Source organism: Galleria mellonella, unplaced genomic scaffold (assembly GCF_026898425.1).
Source record: "Galleria mellonella isolate WM207_F2 unplaced genomic scaffold, CSIRO_AGI_GalMel_v1 utg116, whole genome shotgun sequence".
Lineage (NCBI taxonomy): Eukaryota > Metazoa > Arthropoda > Insecta > Lepidoptera > Pyralidae > Galleria > Galleria mellonella.
Genome location: NW_026441978.1, coordinates 1734117 through 1750456, shown reverse-complemented (window position 1 = coordinate 1750456; position 16340 = coordinate 1734117). Strand labels below are relative to the sequence as shown.

At 32.5% G+C, this 16340-nt stretch overlaps 2 protein-coding genes across 3 annotated transcripts; both read left to right on the top strand.

Annotated features, from left to right (window-relative positions):
* Window positions 1-534: 534 nt before the first annotated feature.
* LOC128200641 (probable cytochrome P450 9f2) lies at window positions 535-5512 on the top strand. Of its 2 annotated transcripts, none has more exons than XM_052894716.1 (3): window positions 535-811; window positions 4180-4343; window positions 4810-4931. In XM_052894716.1, the coding sequence occupies exons 1-3, from the start codon at window positions 603-605 to the stop codon at window positions 4914-4916; spliced, it is 480 nt and encodes a 159-aa protein (XP_052750676.1). In that variant the 5' UTR covers window positions 535-602; the 3' UTR covers window positions 4917-4931. The 2 variants fall into 2 exon arrangements, with proteins under 2 accessions (XP_052750676.1, XP_052750679.1); XM_052894719.1 differs by lacking the exon at window positions 4810-4931 and adding an exon at window positions 5400-5512 and having other exon boundaries at window positions 537-811.
* Window positions 5513-5773: 261 nt separating this feature from the next.
* Window positions 5774-15607, top strand: LOC113519117 (probable cytochrome P450 9f2). Its single transcript, XM_026904172.3, has 10 exons — window positions 5774-6041; window positions 9412-9575; window positions 10602-10718; window positions 11319-11524; window positions 11622-11757; window positions 12862-12948; window positions 13189-13407; window positions 13688-13785; window positions 14311-14479; window positions 15303-15607. The coding sequence occupies exons 1-10, from the start codon at window positions 5833-5835 to the stop codon at window positions 15473-15475; spliced, it is 1578 nt and encodes a 525-aa protein (XP_026759973.3). The 5' UTR covers window positions 5774-5832; the 3' UTR covers window positions 15476-15607.
* The last annotated feature ends 733 nt before the right edge of the window (window positions 15608-16340 follow it).

The window sequence follows — 16340 nt, the reverse complement described above, 5'->3', positions numbered from 1 at the left end:
AAAATAAAATACCCAATCTAATTTCGATCGGGGTAAGTAAGTAGAGAGAGAGAAAGAGAGAGAGAGTCGTATGATAAAAACCTTTTTCATTATCCTCACTAGGGATCGGTAATATATAGTAATATCTATATATCTAAAATATTTATATATTGGCCTGTTTTTTCAATAGATAAAAATGGAATGATAATTTCGCCAGCGCTATCGGCATGCGCTAGAGAGATACCAGTGAGAGATGACACAAGAATCGCATGGAGTTCGACCTGTTAAAGTATTTTGTTACATCTAATTACTAATAATCCCTTCTCTCTCCTCTCACTCTCTGTAACAGATATATGAAGGTACAGTTAACGAAATTATAAAATAAAGAACCAAATCGAAAATAACACATATATCCTACTGGTACAGACCATATTAGAAATGGTCCATGACCTTTTTTCCGCCATGTCCAGAGAAACCCAATATATAGATATTGAAGTGGTACCATTGTCAACCCATCCCTAATACGTGGGCCAGTCATAACGATAATTCGGACATCAACAATATAGTGGACGCGTAACCGTCATTGCTGTATCAAAAACGACAGAGTGCGGACGGTCGACAAAATGATTGCAGAAATATTAATTTTCCTAGTTACAACCCTATTGTTTTATATTTTATTTGTATATAAAAAAACACACTATTTCTTCGAAAAGAAGGGCCTGAAGTATCTACCTGGTATACCGATGTTTGGAAACATGTATCATAGTACAGTGGGTACGAAGCATTACTTAGAAGATTTGGATGTTGTATACAGGGCTTTTCCGGATGAAAAGTGAGTTATTTTTTAATTTTTTCTTTCTTTCTTACCAATCCTTACTAATATTATAAATTTTAGCTTGTTTGCCATTCTAAGTGGTATAAAAAATTTTTTGGAGTCATAGTAATATAAAATTGTAGTAATATATACAAAAGTATATCAGTGTCTATTTTTTATCTTTTATTTTTTATTTTTTATATTTTTTATTATTTATCTTGTGTATATTTTTTAGTCTATTAATAATTATTACCATCCGACATAACCGTGTTGACGTTAAAATATATATGTAACTAGCGGCCCGGTACCTGCTTCGATATGTATAGAATGATATATCAAAAAAAAAAAATTAAAATCATCATGACGAATTCATCAGGAATTAACCATGATAGTTTCCAGGGAGAACCGTAAAGAGGTCGACCTGATTGGGTATATTGCCGGCAATGGGATTCTCAGTCTCCATTACTAACAATCCCTTTCCCCCCCGAGAAGCTTATGTTCAGCAGTGGACAGTTAACTGGTAATATGATGATAATGATGATGACTAGAAATTACCCGCGACTTTGTCTGTATGACCGGGATAGAATAGAATAGAATAAATAATTTTTATTTACGCTTTTTAATTGCCTTATATAATTTTAGACATAGTACATTTAAATAAATACACATAATGTTAACAGAGATTTAAAAGAGTAACTATATACATTTCTGACGCCAATAGTCACCGCTTGCTTTCTTTCCTTTTTTATCTAAAGGTTGTCTGGAAGACATTGCTTTAGCGATAAGACCGCCTTACTTACTTCATAAGTGTAATGTATATATATTTGTAATATTTTTAAGTGATGCAATAAAAATTAAATAAATAAATAACTGTTAAGTCTCTTGCGGATTCTTCTCAGCAAGTTATAACTTTTTGAATCCTGCAGTAAAAATGTCGATTTAAAAGTGCTTGTAAACAAGTCTATTTGTATGAAGACGATTCGATATTTGAATTTGATGTATAAAACAAAATAAAAAAATTGATGACGATCTGCGAACAGTACCATGGATATCGCAGAGTATACTGTGGCGACCAGTACTCCTAATGCATTCCTGTCCTGAAATATTATGCCTTTGTAACCTGTAATTTTACTGATTTAGGCCACCCTTTATATCGAAACACAGCCACGCAAGCGCGACTACTGCGCTGTGAAAACAAAATATACTATGCTTAAACATGCGGTTTTCACTAAGTTTCTATGTTAAATTTATATTAGTACAATATTTATTTATTTATTTATTCTTTATTGCACAATAAAAATTTTGTACAAATGGCGAGCTTAATGCCATATGGCATTCTTTACCAGCTAACCATTAGGTAAAATTAGAAAGCGTATGAAGGGTATGTATGAAATTAGGAAGCGTATGTATGCAATATCTAAATACTATGATAGGTGTATAAATATTATAAATATGAAAGTGAGTATGTTTGTTGTACTATATGGTCACATAGCTCGAAGAACCGATAATCGATAGGGAAGAAAGGTTCTTGAAATGGAGGACCCCACTAGATAGAGTGACGACCTCAAATGCGTCGCAGGGAGTCAGTGGATGCAGGTGGCTCAGGACCGTTCTTTATGGCAATCTATGGGGAGGCCTATGTCCAGCAGTGGACGGATAATGGCTGAAATGATGATGACGTACGTACTATATGAGACTTAGAAAGATATAGAACATTTTGCAGGTATTACATGGTATTGCAGGTATTCATATCAGTCTATGAGCGACGGTAACCACTTTCCATCAGGTGAGCCGTATGCTTGTTTGCCACCTCAGTGGTATAAAAAAAACATATTCCGGTTACACGGACGTAGTCGCGGATAAAAGCTGGTAATAAAATATTTACCTACCTTGTCACTTATCATAAAAGTATATAAATAACATATTTGTACCTAATTAAAATAGATGATAAATAAAATCAAAGTTTTTCAATCGATAACAAAAGTCGATAATAAAGATGTTCCGTAATGTTAATCAATAAATCCTTCCTAGATACTACTCGTAATCATATAAATGATAAACTGTTTGTCTGTTATCTCTTGGCGTATTAATTTAAATTCAAATCGTCTAATCAAATAAACAAGTAATTTTAAGTCTCCGTTAACATATATATATATATATATCCAGAATATCTTATTATAACGTTTAATGCCCATTCCCATGGGACACTCATGGGAAAGGAAGGGGTGACCATTCTATACCGGGACCAGATAGCGATTTTTATGTTATTATATTATAAATGTATGAAATTAAATGTATGTAACATATACTATTATAAATACTTGTATATGTGTAAGATATACATACATTTATTAGTATATGTTTTATTAATATGTACATTTTTTTATTAGATATATTTCTTGTAACAAATAGCTACCGCCTTCTTTTTTACTCCTCTACCCAAAGGTTATCTTGAAGAGACTGCTTAATAAAGCAATTTATTAATAAATAAAGACTGCTTTTATATAATATATAAACGTTATATATAAGCATATATAATTATATAAGCGTGATATAACTTATATTTTAAACCGACTTTAAAAAGAGGGAGGTTCTCAATTCGCCTGTTGTTTTTATGTTTGTTACTTCATAACTCCGTTAGTTGCAAACCGATTCGGAAAGTTCTATTTTTATCTGAAACAATGTACTTATAGATTGATCATGTATAAATTTTATCAAAATTTGTTCAGTAGTTTAGTTTTTAAAACAAAATAACTGGTTTTGCTATAATTGGAGTAAATTTTTTTGGGAATCACAAAAAAAATTTTTATGCAACTTAGAATGGCAAACAAGCTGACGGCCCACCTGATGGAAAGTGTTAACTGTCACTTATAGACATTAGCAGTACCATGGACATAACAGAGTATATATACTGTTTCGCCCATGATACTCCCCATGCGTTGCCATTCCTGAGGACTTAAGTGTTATTCCTCCGTACCCAGTAACTTCACGCCATATCCCACCCTTCAAACCAAAACACAGCCATGCAAACACAACTGCTTTACGGTTGAAACACAAATGGGACAGAGGTACCCAAGCAATCGACTACTGTACAAAGTCTCCCTCTGGTGAAATATTATTAATATTTTTGTATTATTATTTAAGCTGCGCAATAAAAAGTTAATAAATAAATTAGTCCATTATCCTAAAGTTGTCTTGGAAAGATTGCTCTCAATAATAAGACTGCCTTACTGTACTTATACAACTGTATCGTTACATTTATTAATTGTCTTGTTTATTTCCTATATTGTATAATGCAAATAAAGTATACTTATTCATTCATTCATAAACATTCCAGTTACGTCAAAAAAGTCGCGGGTAAAATCAATATATTATAAAACTTACAGGTATGTAGGCCTCATCGAAGGTACTTCTCCAATAGTCCTCATCCGAGACCCTGAGTTGATAAAAACCATTACAGTTAAAGATTTTGATCACTTCGTGAACCATAAGCAGTTCTTTGATAAAGACATCGACCCGTTGTTTGGTGGAAGCATTCTCATGATGAAAGGTACACACAATTTTTTTGTTTGCCTCCCGTAGGAGTGCAGCTTGTTGCCGGATATTAATTTCCAGGTTTTTTAGCTAATTTAATTTCCTTCTAAGTTTTCCTCACTCTTAACTACCATGTCCCCTTCATTCCTCATTTTTCATTCCACTTTTTCCCATTTGTCGTAACCATCTTATTGGTTTATTTCAAATTTCCGTAAATTTTTGTCCACAGTTTGTATCAGTTTTGGTTTGTCGAAGAACCACAGTTCCTTGGCATAGTGTTATTTTTATTGTCCGATACCATCCACATCCTCGCATATGAATCAGTTTTGTGTTCTATTATTCTCAGGTACAAGGTACACACAATTTATGAACTCCTAGTAATTTGTACTGTACTTGTTCTGAACCCCAATGATGACTTTGACGACGTAGACTTGATGATGTTACACAGGCTTACATTCCAATGGTTACAAATTCGATTCCAGGACAATATATTTATTTATGGGTACAAATATACATATGTATGTATGTATTGAATGATAAGCAAGCTGAAGTAACAATAGACTGGTCACATAACTCGAAGAATCGATAACCGATTGGGAAAAAAGGTTCTTGAGTAGCAACCCCGTACAGACAAACGTAATGTCATCCCACTAGATAGAGTAACGAACGTAATGTGTAAGTATATTTGTTATTCATATATATTTATTCGTTTATATATGTAATTTTAGTATGTATGTATATCAATAATTAGTAGTACCGCATTCGAGTATTCTGACACTTCCCTATGGTTGACTGGGAGAGAATGCTTTTAGCATTAAGTCCGCCATGTACACATATTTGTACTAATGAATAAATAAATAAATAAATACAATATTAAATATCAATTGTCCAATATATAATATTAAAATAAAATACCCAATCTAATTTCGATCGGGGTAAGTAAGTAGAGAGAGAGAAAGAGAGAGAGAGTCGTATGATAAAAACCTTTTTCATTATCCTCACTAGGGATCGGTAATATATAGTAATATCTATATATCTAAAATATTTATATATTGGCCTGTTTTTTCAATAGATAAAAATGGAATGATAATTTCGCCAGCGCTATCGGCATGCGCTAGAGAGATACCAGTGAGAGATGACACAAGAATCGCATGGAGTTCGACCTGTTAAAGTATTTTGTTACATCTAATTACTAATAATCCCTTCTCTCTCCTCTCACTCTCTGTAACAGATATATGAAGGTACAGTTAACGAAATTATAAAATAAAGAACCAAATCGAAAATAACACATATATCCTACTGGTACAGACCATATTAGAAATGGTCCATGACCTTTTTTCCGCCATGTCCAGAGAAACCCAATATATAGATATTGAAGTGGTACCATTGTCAACCCATCCCTAATACGTGGGCCAGTCATAACGATAATTCGGACATCAACAATATAGTGGACGCGTAACCGTCATTGCTGTATCAAAAACGACAGAGTGCGGACGGTCGACAAAATGATTGCAGAAATATTAATTTTCCTAGTTACAACCCTATTGTTTTATATTTTATTTGTATATAAAAAAACACACTATTTCTTCGAAAAGAAGGGCCTGAAGTATCTACCTGGTATACCGATGTTTGGAAACATGTATCATAGTACAGTGGGTACGAAGCATTACTTAGAAGATTTGGATGTTGTATACAGGGCTTTTCCGGATGAAAAGTGAGTTATTTTTTAATTTTTTCTTTCTTTCTTACCAATCCTTACTAATATTATAAATTTTAGCTTGTTTGCCATTCTAAGTGGTATAAAAAATTTTTTGGAGTCATAGTAATATAAAATTGTAGTAATATATACAAAAGTATATCAGTGTCTATTTTTTATCTTTTATTTTTTATTTTTTATATTTTTTATTATTTATCTTGTGTATATTTTTTAGTCTATTAATAATTATTACCATCCGACATAACCGTGTTGACGTTAAAATATATATGTAACTAGCGGCCCGGTACCTGCTTCGATATGTATAGAATGATATATCAAAAAAAAAAAAAATTAAAATCATCATGACGAATTCATCAGGAATTAACCATGATAGTTTCCAGGGAGAACCGTAAAGAGGTCGACCTGATTGGGTATATTGCCGGCAATGGGATTCTCAGTCTCCATTACTAACAATCCCTTTCCCCCCGAGAAGCTTATGTTCAGCAGTGGACAGTTAACTGGTAATATGATGATAATGATGATGACTAGAAATTACCCGCGACTTTGTCTGTATGACCGGGATAGAATAGAATAGAATAAATAATTTTTATTTACGCTTTTTAATTGCCTTATATAATTTTAGACATAGTACATTTAAATAAATACACATAATGTTAACAGAGATTTAAAAGAGTAACTATATACATTTCTGACGCCAATAGTCACCGCTTGCTTTCTTTCCTTTTTTATCTAAAGGTTGTCTGGAAGACATTGCTTTAGCGATAAGACCGCCTTACTTACTTCATAAGTGTAATGTATATATATTTGTAATATTTTTAAGTGATGCAATAAAAATTAAATAAATAAATAACTGTTAAGTCTCTTGCGGATTCTTCTCAGCAAGTTATAACTTTTTGAATCCTGCAGTAAAAATGTCGATTTAAAAGTGCTTGTAAACAAGTCTATTTGTATGAAGACGATTCGATATTTGAATTTGATGTATAAAACAAAATAAAAAAATTGATGACGATCTGCGAACAGTACCATGGATATCGCAGAGTATACTGTGGCGACCAGTACTCCTAATGCATTCCTGTCCTGAAATATTATGCCTTTGTAACCTGTAATTTTACTGATTTAGGCCACCCTTTATATCGAAACACAGCCACGCAAGCGCGACTACTGCGCTGTGAAAACAAAATATACTATGCTTAAACATGCGGTTTTCACTAAGTTTCTATGTTAAATTTATATTAGTACAATATTTATTTATTTATTTATTCTTTATTGCACAATAAAAATTTTGTACAAATGGCGAGCTTAATGCCATATGGCATTCTTTACCAGCTAACCATTAGGTAAAATTAGAAAGCGTATGAAGGGTATGTATGAAATTAGGAAGCGTATGTATGCAATATCTAAATACTATGATAGGTGTATAAATATTATAAATATGAAAGTGAGTATGTTTGTTGTACTATATGGTCACATAGCTCGAAGAACCGATAATCGATAGGGAAGAAAGGTTCTTGAAATGGAGGACCCCACTAGATAGAGTGACGACCTCAAATGCGTCGCAGGGAGTCAGTGGATGCAGGTGGCTCAGGACCGTTCTTTATGGCAATCTATGGGGGAGGCCTATGTCCAGCAGTGGACGGATAATGGCTGAAATGATGATGACGTACGTACTATATGAGACTTAGAAAGATATAGAACATTTTGCAGGTATTACATGGTATTGCAGGTATTCATATCAGTCTATGAGCGACGGTAACCACTTTCCATCAGGTGAGCCGTATGCTTGTTTGCCACCTCAGTGGTATAAAAAAAACATATTCCGGTTACACGGACGTAGTCGCGGATAAAAGCTGGTAATAAAATATTTACCTACCTTGTCACTTATCATAAAAGTATATAAATAACATATTTGTACCTAATTAAAATAGATGATAAATAAAATCAAAGTTTTTCAATCGATAACAAAAGTCGATAATAAAGATGTTCCGTAATGTTAATCAATAAATCCTTCCTAGATACTACTCGTAATCATATAAATGATAAACTGTTTGTCTGTTATCTCTTGGCGTATTAATTTAAATTCAAATCGTCTAATCAAATAAACAAGTAATTTTAAGTCTCCGTTAACATATATATATATATATATCCAGAATATCTTATTATAACGTTTAATGCCCATTCCCATGGGACACTCATGGGAAAGGAAGGGGTGACCATTCTATACCGGGACCAGATAGCGATTTTTATGTTATTATATTATAAATGTATGAAATTAAATGTATGTAACATATACTATTATAAATACTTGTATATGTGTAAGATATACATACATTTATTAGTATATGTTTTATTAATATGTACATTTTTTTATTAGATATATTTCTTGTAACAAATAGCTACCGCCTTCTTTTTTACTCCTCTACCCAAAGGTTATCTTGAAGAGACTGCTTAATAAAGCAATTTATTAATAAATAAAGACTGCTTTTATATAATATATAAACGTTATATATAAGCATATATAATTATATAAGCGTGATATAACTTATATTTTAAACCGACTTTAAAAAGAGGGAGGTTCTCAATTCGCCTGTTGTTTTTATGTTTGTTACTTCATAACTCCGTTAGTTGCAAACCGATTCGGAAAGTTCTATTTTTATCTGAAACAATGTACTTATAGATTGATCATGTATAAATTTTATCAAAATTTGTTCAGTAGTTTAGTTTTTAAAACAAAATAACTGGTTTTGCTATAATTGGAGTAAATTTTTTTGGGAATCACAAAAAAAATTTTTATGCAACTTAGAATGGCAAACAAGCTGACGGCCCACCTGATGGAAAGTGTTAACTGTCACTTATAGACATTAGCAGTACCATGGACATAACAGAGTATATATACTGTTTCGCCCATGATACTCCCCATGCGTTGCCATTCCTGAGGACTTAAGTGTTATTCCTCCGTACCCAGTAACTTCACGCCATATCCCACCCTTCAAACCAAAACACAGCCATGCAAACACAACTGCTTTACGGTTGAAACACAAATGGGACAGAGGTACCCAAGCAATCGACTACTGTACAAAGTCTCCCTCTGGTGAAATATTATTAATATTTTTGTATTATTATTTAAGCTGCGCAATAAAAAGTTAATAAATAAATTAGTCCATTATCCTAAAGTTGTCTTGGAAAGATTGCTCTCAATAATAAGACTGCCTTACTGTACTTATACAACTGTATCGTTACATTTATTAATTGTCTTGTTTATTTCCTATATTGTATAATGCAAATAAAGTATACTTATTCATTCATTCATAAACATTCCAGTTACGTCAAAAAAGTCGCGGGTAAAATCAATATATTATAAAACTTACAGGTATGTAGGCCTCATCGAAGGTACTTCTCCAATAGTCCTCATCCGAGACCCTGAGTTGATAAAAACCATTACAGTTAAAGATTTTGATCACTTCGTGAACCATAAGCAGTTCTTTGATAAAGACATCGACCCGTTGTTTGGTGGAAGCATTCTCATGATGAAAGGTACACACAATTTTTTTGTTTGCCTCCCGTAGGAGTGCAGCTTGTTGCCGGATATTAATTTCCAGGTTTTTTAGCTAATTTAATTTCCTTCTAAGTTTTCCTCACTCTTAACTACCATGTCCCCTTCATTCCTCATTTTTCATTCCACTTTTTCCCATTTGTCGTAACCATCTTATTGGTTTATTTCAAATTTCCGTAAATTTTTGTCCACAGTTTGTATCAGTTTTGGTTTGTCGAAGAACCACAGTTCCTTGGCATAGTGTTATTTTTATTGTCCGATACCATCCACATCCTCGCATATGAATCAGTTTTGTGTTCTATTATTCTCAGGTACAAGGTACACACAATTTATGAACTCCTAGTAATTTGTACTGTACTTGTTCTGAACCCCAATGATGACTTTGACGACGTAGACTTGATGATGTTACACAGGCTTACATTCCAATGGTTACAAATTCGATTCCAGGACAATATATTTATTTATGGGTACAAATATACATATGTATGTATGTATTGAATGATAAGCAAGCTGAAGTAACAATAGACTGGTCACATAACTCGAAGAATCGATAACCGATTGGGAAAAAAGGTTCTTGAGTAGCAACCCCGTACAGACAAACGTAATGTCATCCCACTAGATAGAGTAACGACAACAAATACATTGTAGGAAATCAGTGGATGCAGGTCGTTCAGGATCATTCCTTATGGCAGTTTATAGGAGAGGCCTATGTTCAGCAGTGGACAGATAATGGCTGATATGATGACGATAATGATCAATCGTCATCAGATGTATGCATTATTTAATTTGAAACTAGATGGCGTTATATTGAGTTATAATTATATTGCGTGAGATTGACTGGCAATGAAGCTAGCAGTCCACAGTATTCCACAGTCTACAGTATTATGCCTACTGTATACTCGGTCACTTCACTACTATATCCTACTCTTCAAATCGAAATTTGCAAATACAACTATTAAGCGCCAGAAACATAAATAAAACAGAGTCATTTAGATGATTTGGTACAGATGACAAATGGCGTGACATGCGAGTCACTCTGAGCCCAGCGTTCACTGGCTCCAAGATGAGGCTCATGATGAACTTTATGAGCGAAGTCAGCCACAACATCACGGATTATTTGAAAGGTATATTATTTTATTTATATGTAATGAGTTAATAAATTAATAGTCTACTTAAAGATAGGCGTCCATGTTTTGTTGAAATTATCACAAAAAAATTAACAACTACATTGATAATTTCTTTTAAGAATATCTTTATTTCCTTCAACAAAATTAGCCTATGGTACAATATAGCTATGACCCCACACTAGGCAAAGCCTGCCTCGTGGAAGTCAAAGCAAGTAATTTTACAGTTATGGTGCGGCGAACAGGGTTAATCTAATTATATGTTTCATGTGATTGATGTTCAATTTTCATAAATGAAATTAAGAACAAATCAAATTATTCAATAGATTGAATGGTTTTTTATTTGTACAATTATTGGACATCAACAGACGGTCTTACGGTAAATTGTTAGTTTATTTACATTTATTTATATATTTGCTCTTTAAACATCTGTAAAGTCTAACTGCGGTTGTAAACTCGCCCGCTAAATGTAGCAACTACTGGCAAAACTCCCCTTATGGGGAAGGCCTATGTTCAGCAGTGGACAGTTAATGGCTGAAATAATAATAATAACAAAATTTACAAAAAATAATTATTAAGAATTTACTATTTATGTCTAAGAGCATCTGTCTGAAGAGATTCACGCTGACGATTTGGTGCGTCGCTACACTCTGGATGTCATTGGATCAGCTGGCTTTGGACTTCAGGTGAACTCTTTGAGAGACAAAAACAACGAATTCTTTGAAATAGGCATGAAATTATTCACGTTCGACTTTCAACAGAAACTTGCATTCTTTATGTCAGCAGAATGCCCTCAAATAGCAAAGGTAATTTTAAAATTAACTGGTTGATTGATTGAAAACTAAAGACTAAAAATTAAAATAAAAAATTAAAGAATTAAATTGGTCTAAATATTTTTTACAGTTATTGGGAATCAGAATATTCCCACCTAAGGTGATGAACTTTTTTAAAGATATTATTACAAACACTATCAACTATAGAAAAAAGAACAACGTGATTCGATCTGACATGATCCAGCTATTGATGGAAGCTTCCAAAGGTTAGCTGCAAAAATCGTAACTTACTATTTACACATATACTTAAGTACAATACAAAACAGCAATGAAAACAAAATTGACAAACAACGTGCATTACCCAGGTTGTCTGTAAGAGATTGCTTTTAGCGATAAGCCCGCCTTTTGTATATGCACATTCTGTATAAATACTCCTTGTATACATCTCTACTGTGCGCAATAAAGAGTTTATTATTATTATTATTATGTATTATGACAAACTGAAATAAAAAAAAACTCGTCAACAGTATGATTTACAAGTTTACATTGCTTTTTTTCTTTTTTTTTTATGGATGATAATGGAATAGTAGCCCCGCCTGCGCTAACGGTATAAACTGGCGAGTCACCAGTAAGGGATGATAGGTGAGAATGAAAAAGCAGCTTAATAGACCTGAAATTCAGCACGATGGTTTCCAGGGGGGACCACATGGAAGTCGACCTGACAGAGTATATTGCTAGCAATGGGATTGATAGTCCACATTATTAACAATCCCTTCCACCCTGACTGTATAGACTAATACTGGTAAAATAGTAAGACAGTAATATTCGGTAAATATAAGGAAGGTGTGAATAAATATCGTTATGCCCTGAGATAAATATATTTAAGTTACTTTCAAAGTAACTTTAAAAAGACAAAATTTGTGCAGAGTAAAATAAAGAATATATAAACTAAGTTATGAGTTATGGGGTCTGTTTTATTATCCAACATAAAATAATGGTATTTATTCTAAACTTGCCTTGCATATCGATATAAATTATAATATACTAATATATTATGATGCAGTAAGTAATCTGAATGTCTTTCGCTTTTAAGAACGATAATGATTTTACTTTTTATATTTCTATTCCATAAAGCAATTAAATGTAAAAAAAATGCGGAAATATTTACTGTATCTTTCCTTATCGTATTTGTTTATTATTTTTGATTCTTCAAAAAATGGGTAAAGAGGTCTCTTCAGAGTCAGCGAAGCGCACGTAATGTCTCTGGTATTGCAAACGTTCATGAACTATGGTAACTGCTTATCATCAGGTGAGCAGTATGCTTATTTGCCACCTCAGTAGTATAATATATTTTTAAAATGTAACTGCAGGGACACTAACAGATAGCAGTGTTGATAAAAATGATGTTGGGTTTGCCACTACTGAAGAAGCGTTGAAGCCAAGAGGTGACACAAGAGGTAAATATCAACAAAATGAAAACATTTTGTCTAAAATATTAAACAAAGATTCATATTTCCTTGTAATACATTTAATTCTTCCTTATACAAAAGTTAATGATGTTTGTATAGTACAGCATACTAAAATAACTTGCAGCTCATATTTCTAAAATACTATAAATTATCATGCGAAAATAATAAATAAATTTAGACAGAGTGGAATTTTAAAAAGCATTTAATAAATTTAGCAATTGCTTCTAGAATGGACGGAAGATGAAATAATTGGACAAGTATTTGTATTTTTCGCGGCTGGCTTTGAAAGTGTTGCTGGTGTGATAACCATGTGTATCCACGAATTGGCCTTAAATCATGAAGTCCAAGAGAAACTGTACCAGGAAATTCTGAATCACCAGCAGACCAACGAAACTTTATCTTATGAGAATGTGACCCAGCTGAAATATTTGGATTGTGTAGTCAATGGTAAATATTACTTGAGCCAGTTAAATTTAGAGAGAATAAAAGCCATTTAGGAACTAATAATATGATTAAATAACTAGCAAGAGATTATATTTATATAGAATATCTTTGCTAAATGAAGCTGAATTTAGACACTAAAAGATTACAAGTTCTTTAATTCAAAATTACGAAGATGATGTGTGACTTTATAAGAATTAAATAAATGTTACTTGTAAGTCATAATTATATAAAACAATATGTACAATGAGATAAGCATTTGAATGATATTAAACTGCATTTACAGAATCATTAAGAAAATGGACTGGAGCTATCTTTATGGACAGAGTATGTAATAAAACCTACGAACTGCCTCCACCGCGGAAAGGTGGAAAGCCTTATCTTGTAAGTGTTGAAAATACGAGTATAAAATAGATATATAAGATCCTTTACACTACAAATGTATTCATTTATTTATAACAAGATTTCAGATGAAATGTCAGCAAGTTGCATTTTATTTTTCTCACATGCATGCTATAGTGTACACAGATTTATTTATCAATTATCACCAGAGCAAAATTTGATTATAAATTGGAATCTATTTAACATATATCTGTAAAAAGAAAGATAGAAATCTTCATTGGCAACTAACTGCATTTAGAGTTTATAATTTATTTATTAATTCGTAGTTTTGTATCAACATCTATTGCAAAATAAGTTACTTTTTGTACAGTCTTAGTCTACTGGAAAAAATTATCTGTTCATTAATTCAGGACGTAGTTGATTTCTAATCTAAATTTTATATTTAACAATTCGTCTACAGTATGTGAATGCGTAAAAATACCCAGATATAGATTAATAGATTACGTTAATTGGTTGATATAATAAATATGATTATAATTTTCAATTTATCTAATGTCCTTTTATCAGCTCCGCCCTGGCGATGTGGTTTACAACATGGTGAATCTAATTCACATGGATGAAAAATACCATCCTAAGCCCGAAGTGTTTGACCCTGACCGCTTCTCTGATGAGAACAAACACAAAATACAACCTTTCACCTTTATGCCTTTTGGCATGGGACCGAGAAACTGTATTGGTAAGTCGCTAGAACTTGTAAAAAATAAATAATGTTTGTTACCTTTGACCCTAAATCCTTTGCTGGCGTACGTAAATTGCATTAATTTTTTGCATAGTTTACCAATTGATATCTTTTTTCAATGTTTCTGATTGATCTGATTGATCTACTAGGGATCTAAAACGTTAATCGTGCCATTATATTCTTTTATAAAGCCATTATCGAAAGTTTAAATTTTGATAACAAAAAAATATTTTAAAAAATCCCAAGCAATTGATGCAAAGTTTTTTGCAATAGATTCATAAGTTTACTAAGCAAACTCCCCTATCTCTTGCATTGAAACTAGTCAATGATATTTTGAGCCAGTATCCGCAATTGGATGTATTTGCCTCCAACTTTCAGGAGTTTCGTCGAGTGACCACAGAGTATGGTATTTGTGTTCAGACGTTTTTTGTTAGAGTTAAATCTTTTTATATTATTTTTGTGTAATATTACTTTTTATATGTTATTGTACTCGTATTGGAAGACTGTAAGGCTCACCCAGTGCATGTAATAAATAAATAAATAATCAGCATTTTGATTCGTTAGCAGAGCGCTTTTTAAATAATCAGTTAAAAACATTAAATTTTGTTCAATTGTTTTTGAAAATTGACATATACTCGTAATTGCATTGCCATTTTTGGTAAATTATGAATGCTGTTAAATATCTTTATCAACAAACTAATTACACAAAACTGTTAAATCCATTCTCATGCATTTACTTGATATCATGACAAAGTAGCTCAGCATTCATGCTTCTACATCTTCAGCAATCATTAAAGTAAGCATTAATTATACTTTTCAGCATCTAGATTCGCGCTTTTGGAAATAAAGGTGTTCATATACGATCTGGTGCTGAATTTCAAGATTGCCAAAAGCAAAAACACTTCAGACCCTATCCGTTTGCATAATAATGATTTCAACATTAAGGCCATGGGTGGTACATATGTGAAATTTGAACCTAGATCTACACAATGATCACGAAAAACTATATCACTTAATAAAAATGTAAACAAACAAGTAAGCGACCCGACCAAAAGAAATATTGTGAATATATATATACAGAATTGAAATAATCTTCATTAAAATAAATTTTTATTTTTGAAACTATTTTAAATTATCATTTTTTAAGATCCTACTGCCGAGTTCGGAATGTTGTTACCTGCTAAGAAGAACCTGCAAGAAATTCATCGTAGGAAGACTTTTATACAACTTAGAATGACAAGCAAGCTGACGGCCCACCTGATGGAAAGTGGTAACCGTCGCCTATAGACATGAGCAGTACCATGGATATAAGAGAGTGTACTTTTTCACCCATGCGTTGCCATTCCTGAGGACTCAGATGTTATTCCTCTGCAGTCAAAAGTCGATTTTGATACAATTTCTATAGGACCAATCTGAGAATATATACCCTCTCAGTTAAAAAAATTAAATCGATTTATAACTGACGAAGTAATGGGTAACAAAAATAAAAAATACAACCGAATGGAGAACCTTCTTCTTTTTGAAGTCGGTTAAAAATATAAACTAAAATGACTTGCACTTATATTTATTATGTGATAATGAGTGGCAATGATGATAAACCAGTAAAAACTAAACCACTATCTACTTTGCTTACGACATTCATGTATCATGACAAAAAAGAATAATATTACGTTAATACAAATATAATGTGTATATATACAATAGTATTATAAATTTTCCGTATGGTCCCGGCATAGAATAGGCCACCCCTTCATTTTCCGTGGGTGTCGTAAGAAGAGACTAAGGGGGGACGAAAGATGGACAGCAGCCTCTTAAAACATCATTAAAAGTCTGACGGCCACCTGATGGAAAGTGGTAA

Excerpts from the sequence above, each read along its gene's own strand:
- LOC128200641 (XM_052894716.1), top strand. The coding sequence starts at position 603 with ATGATTGCAGAAATATTAATTTTCCTAGTTACAACCCTATTGTTTTAT. Across the intron at positions 812-4,179 it reads AGGGCTTTTCCGGATGAAAA|GTATGTAGGCCTCATCGAAG; the intron begins GTGAGTTATTTT and ends TAAAACTTACAG. Across the intron at positions 4,344-4,809 it reads AAGCATTCTCATGATGAAAG|GACAATATATTTATTTATGG; the intron begins GTACACACAATT and ends ATTCGATTCCAG.
- LOC113519117 (XM_026904172.3), top strand. The coding sequence starts at position 5,833 with ATGATTGCAGAAATATTAATTTTCCTAGTTACAACCCTATTGTTTTAT. Across the intron at positions 10,719-11,318 it reads CATCACGGATTATTTGAAAG|AGCATCTGTCTGAAGAGATT; the intron begins GTATATTATTTT and ends TTTATGTCTAAG. Across the intron at positions 13,408-13,687 it reads TTTGGATTGTGTAGTCAATG|AATCATTAAGAAAATGGACT; the intron begins GTAAATATTACT and ends CTGCATTTACAG.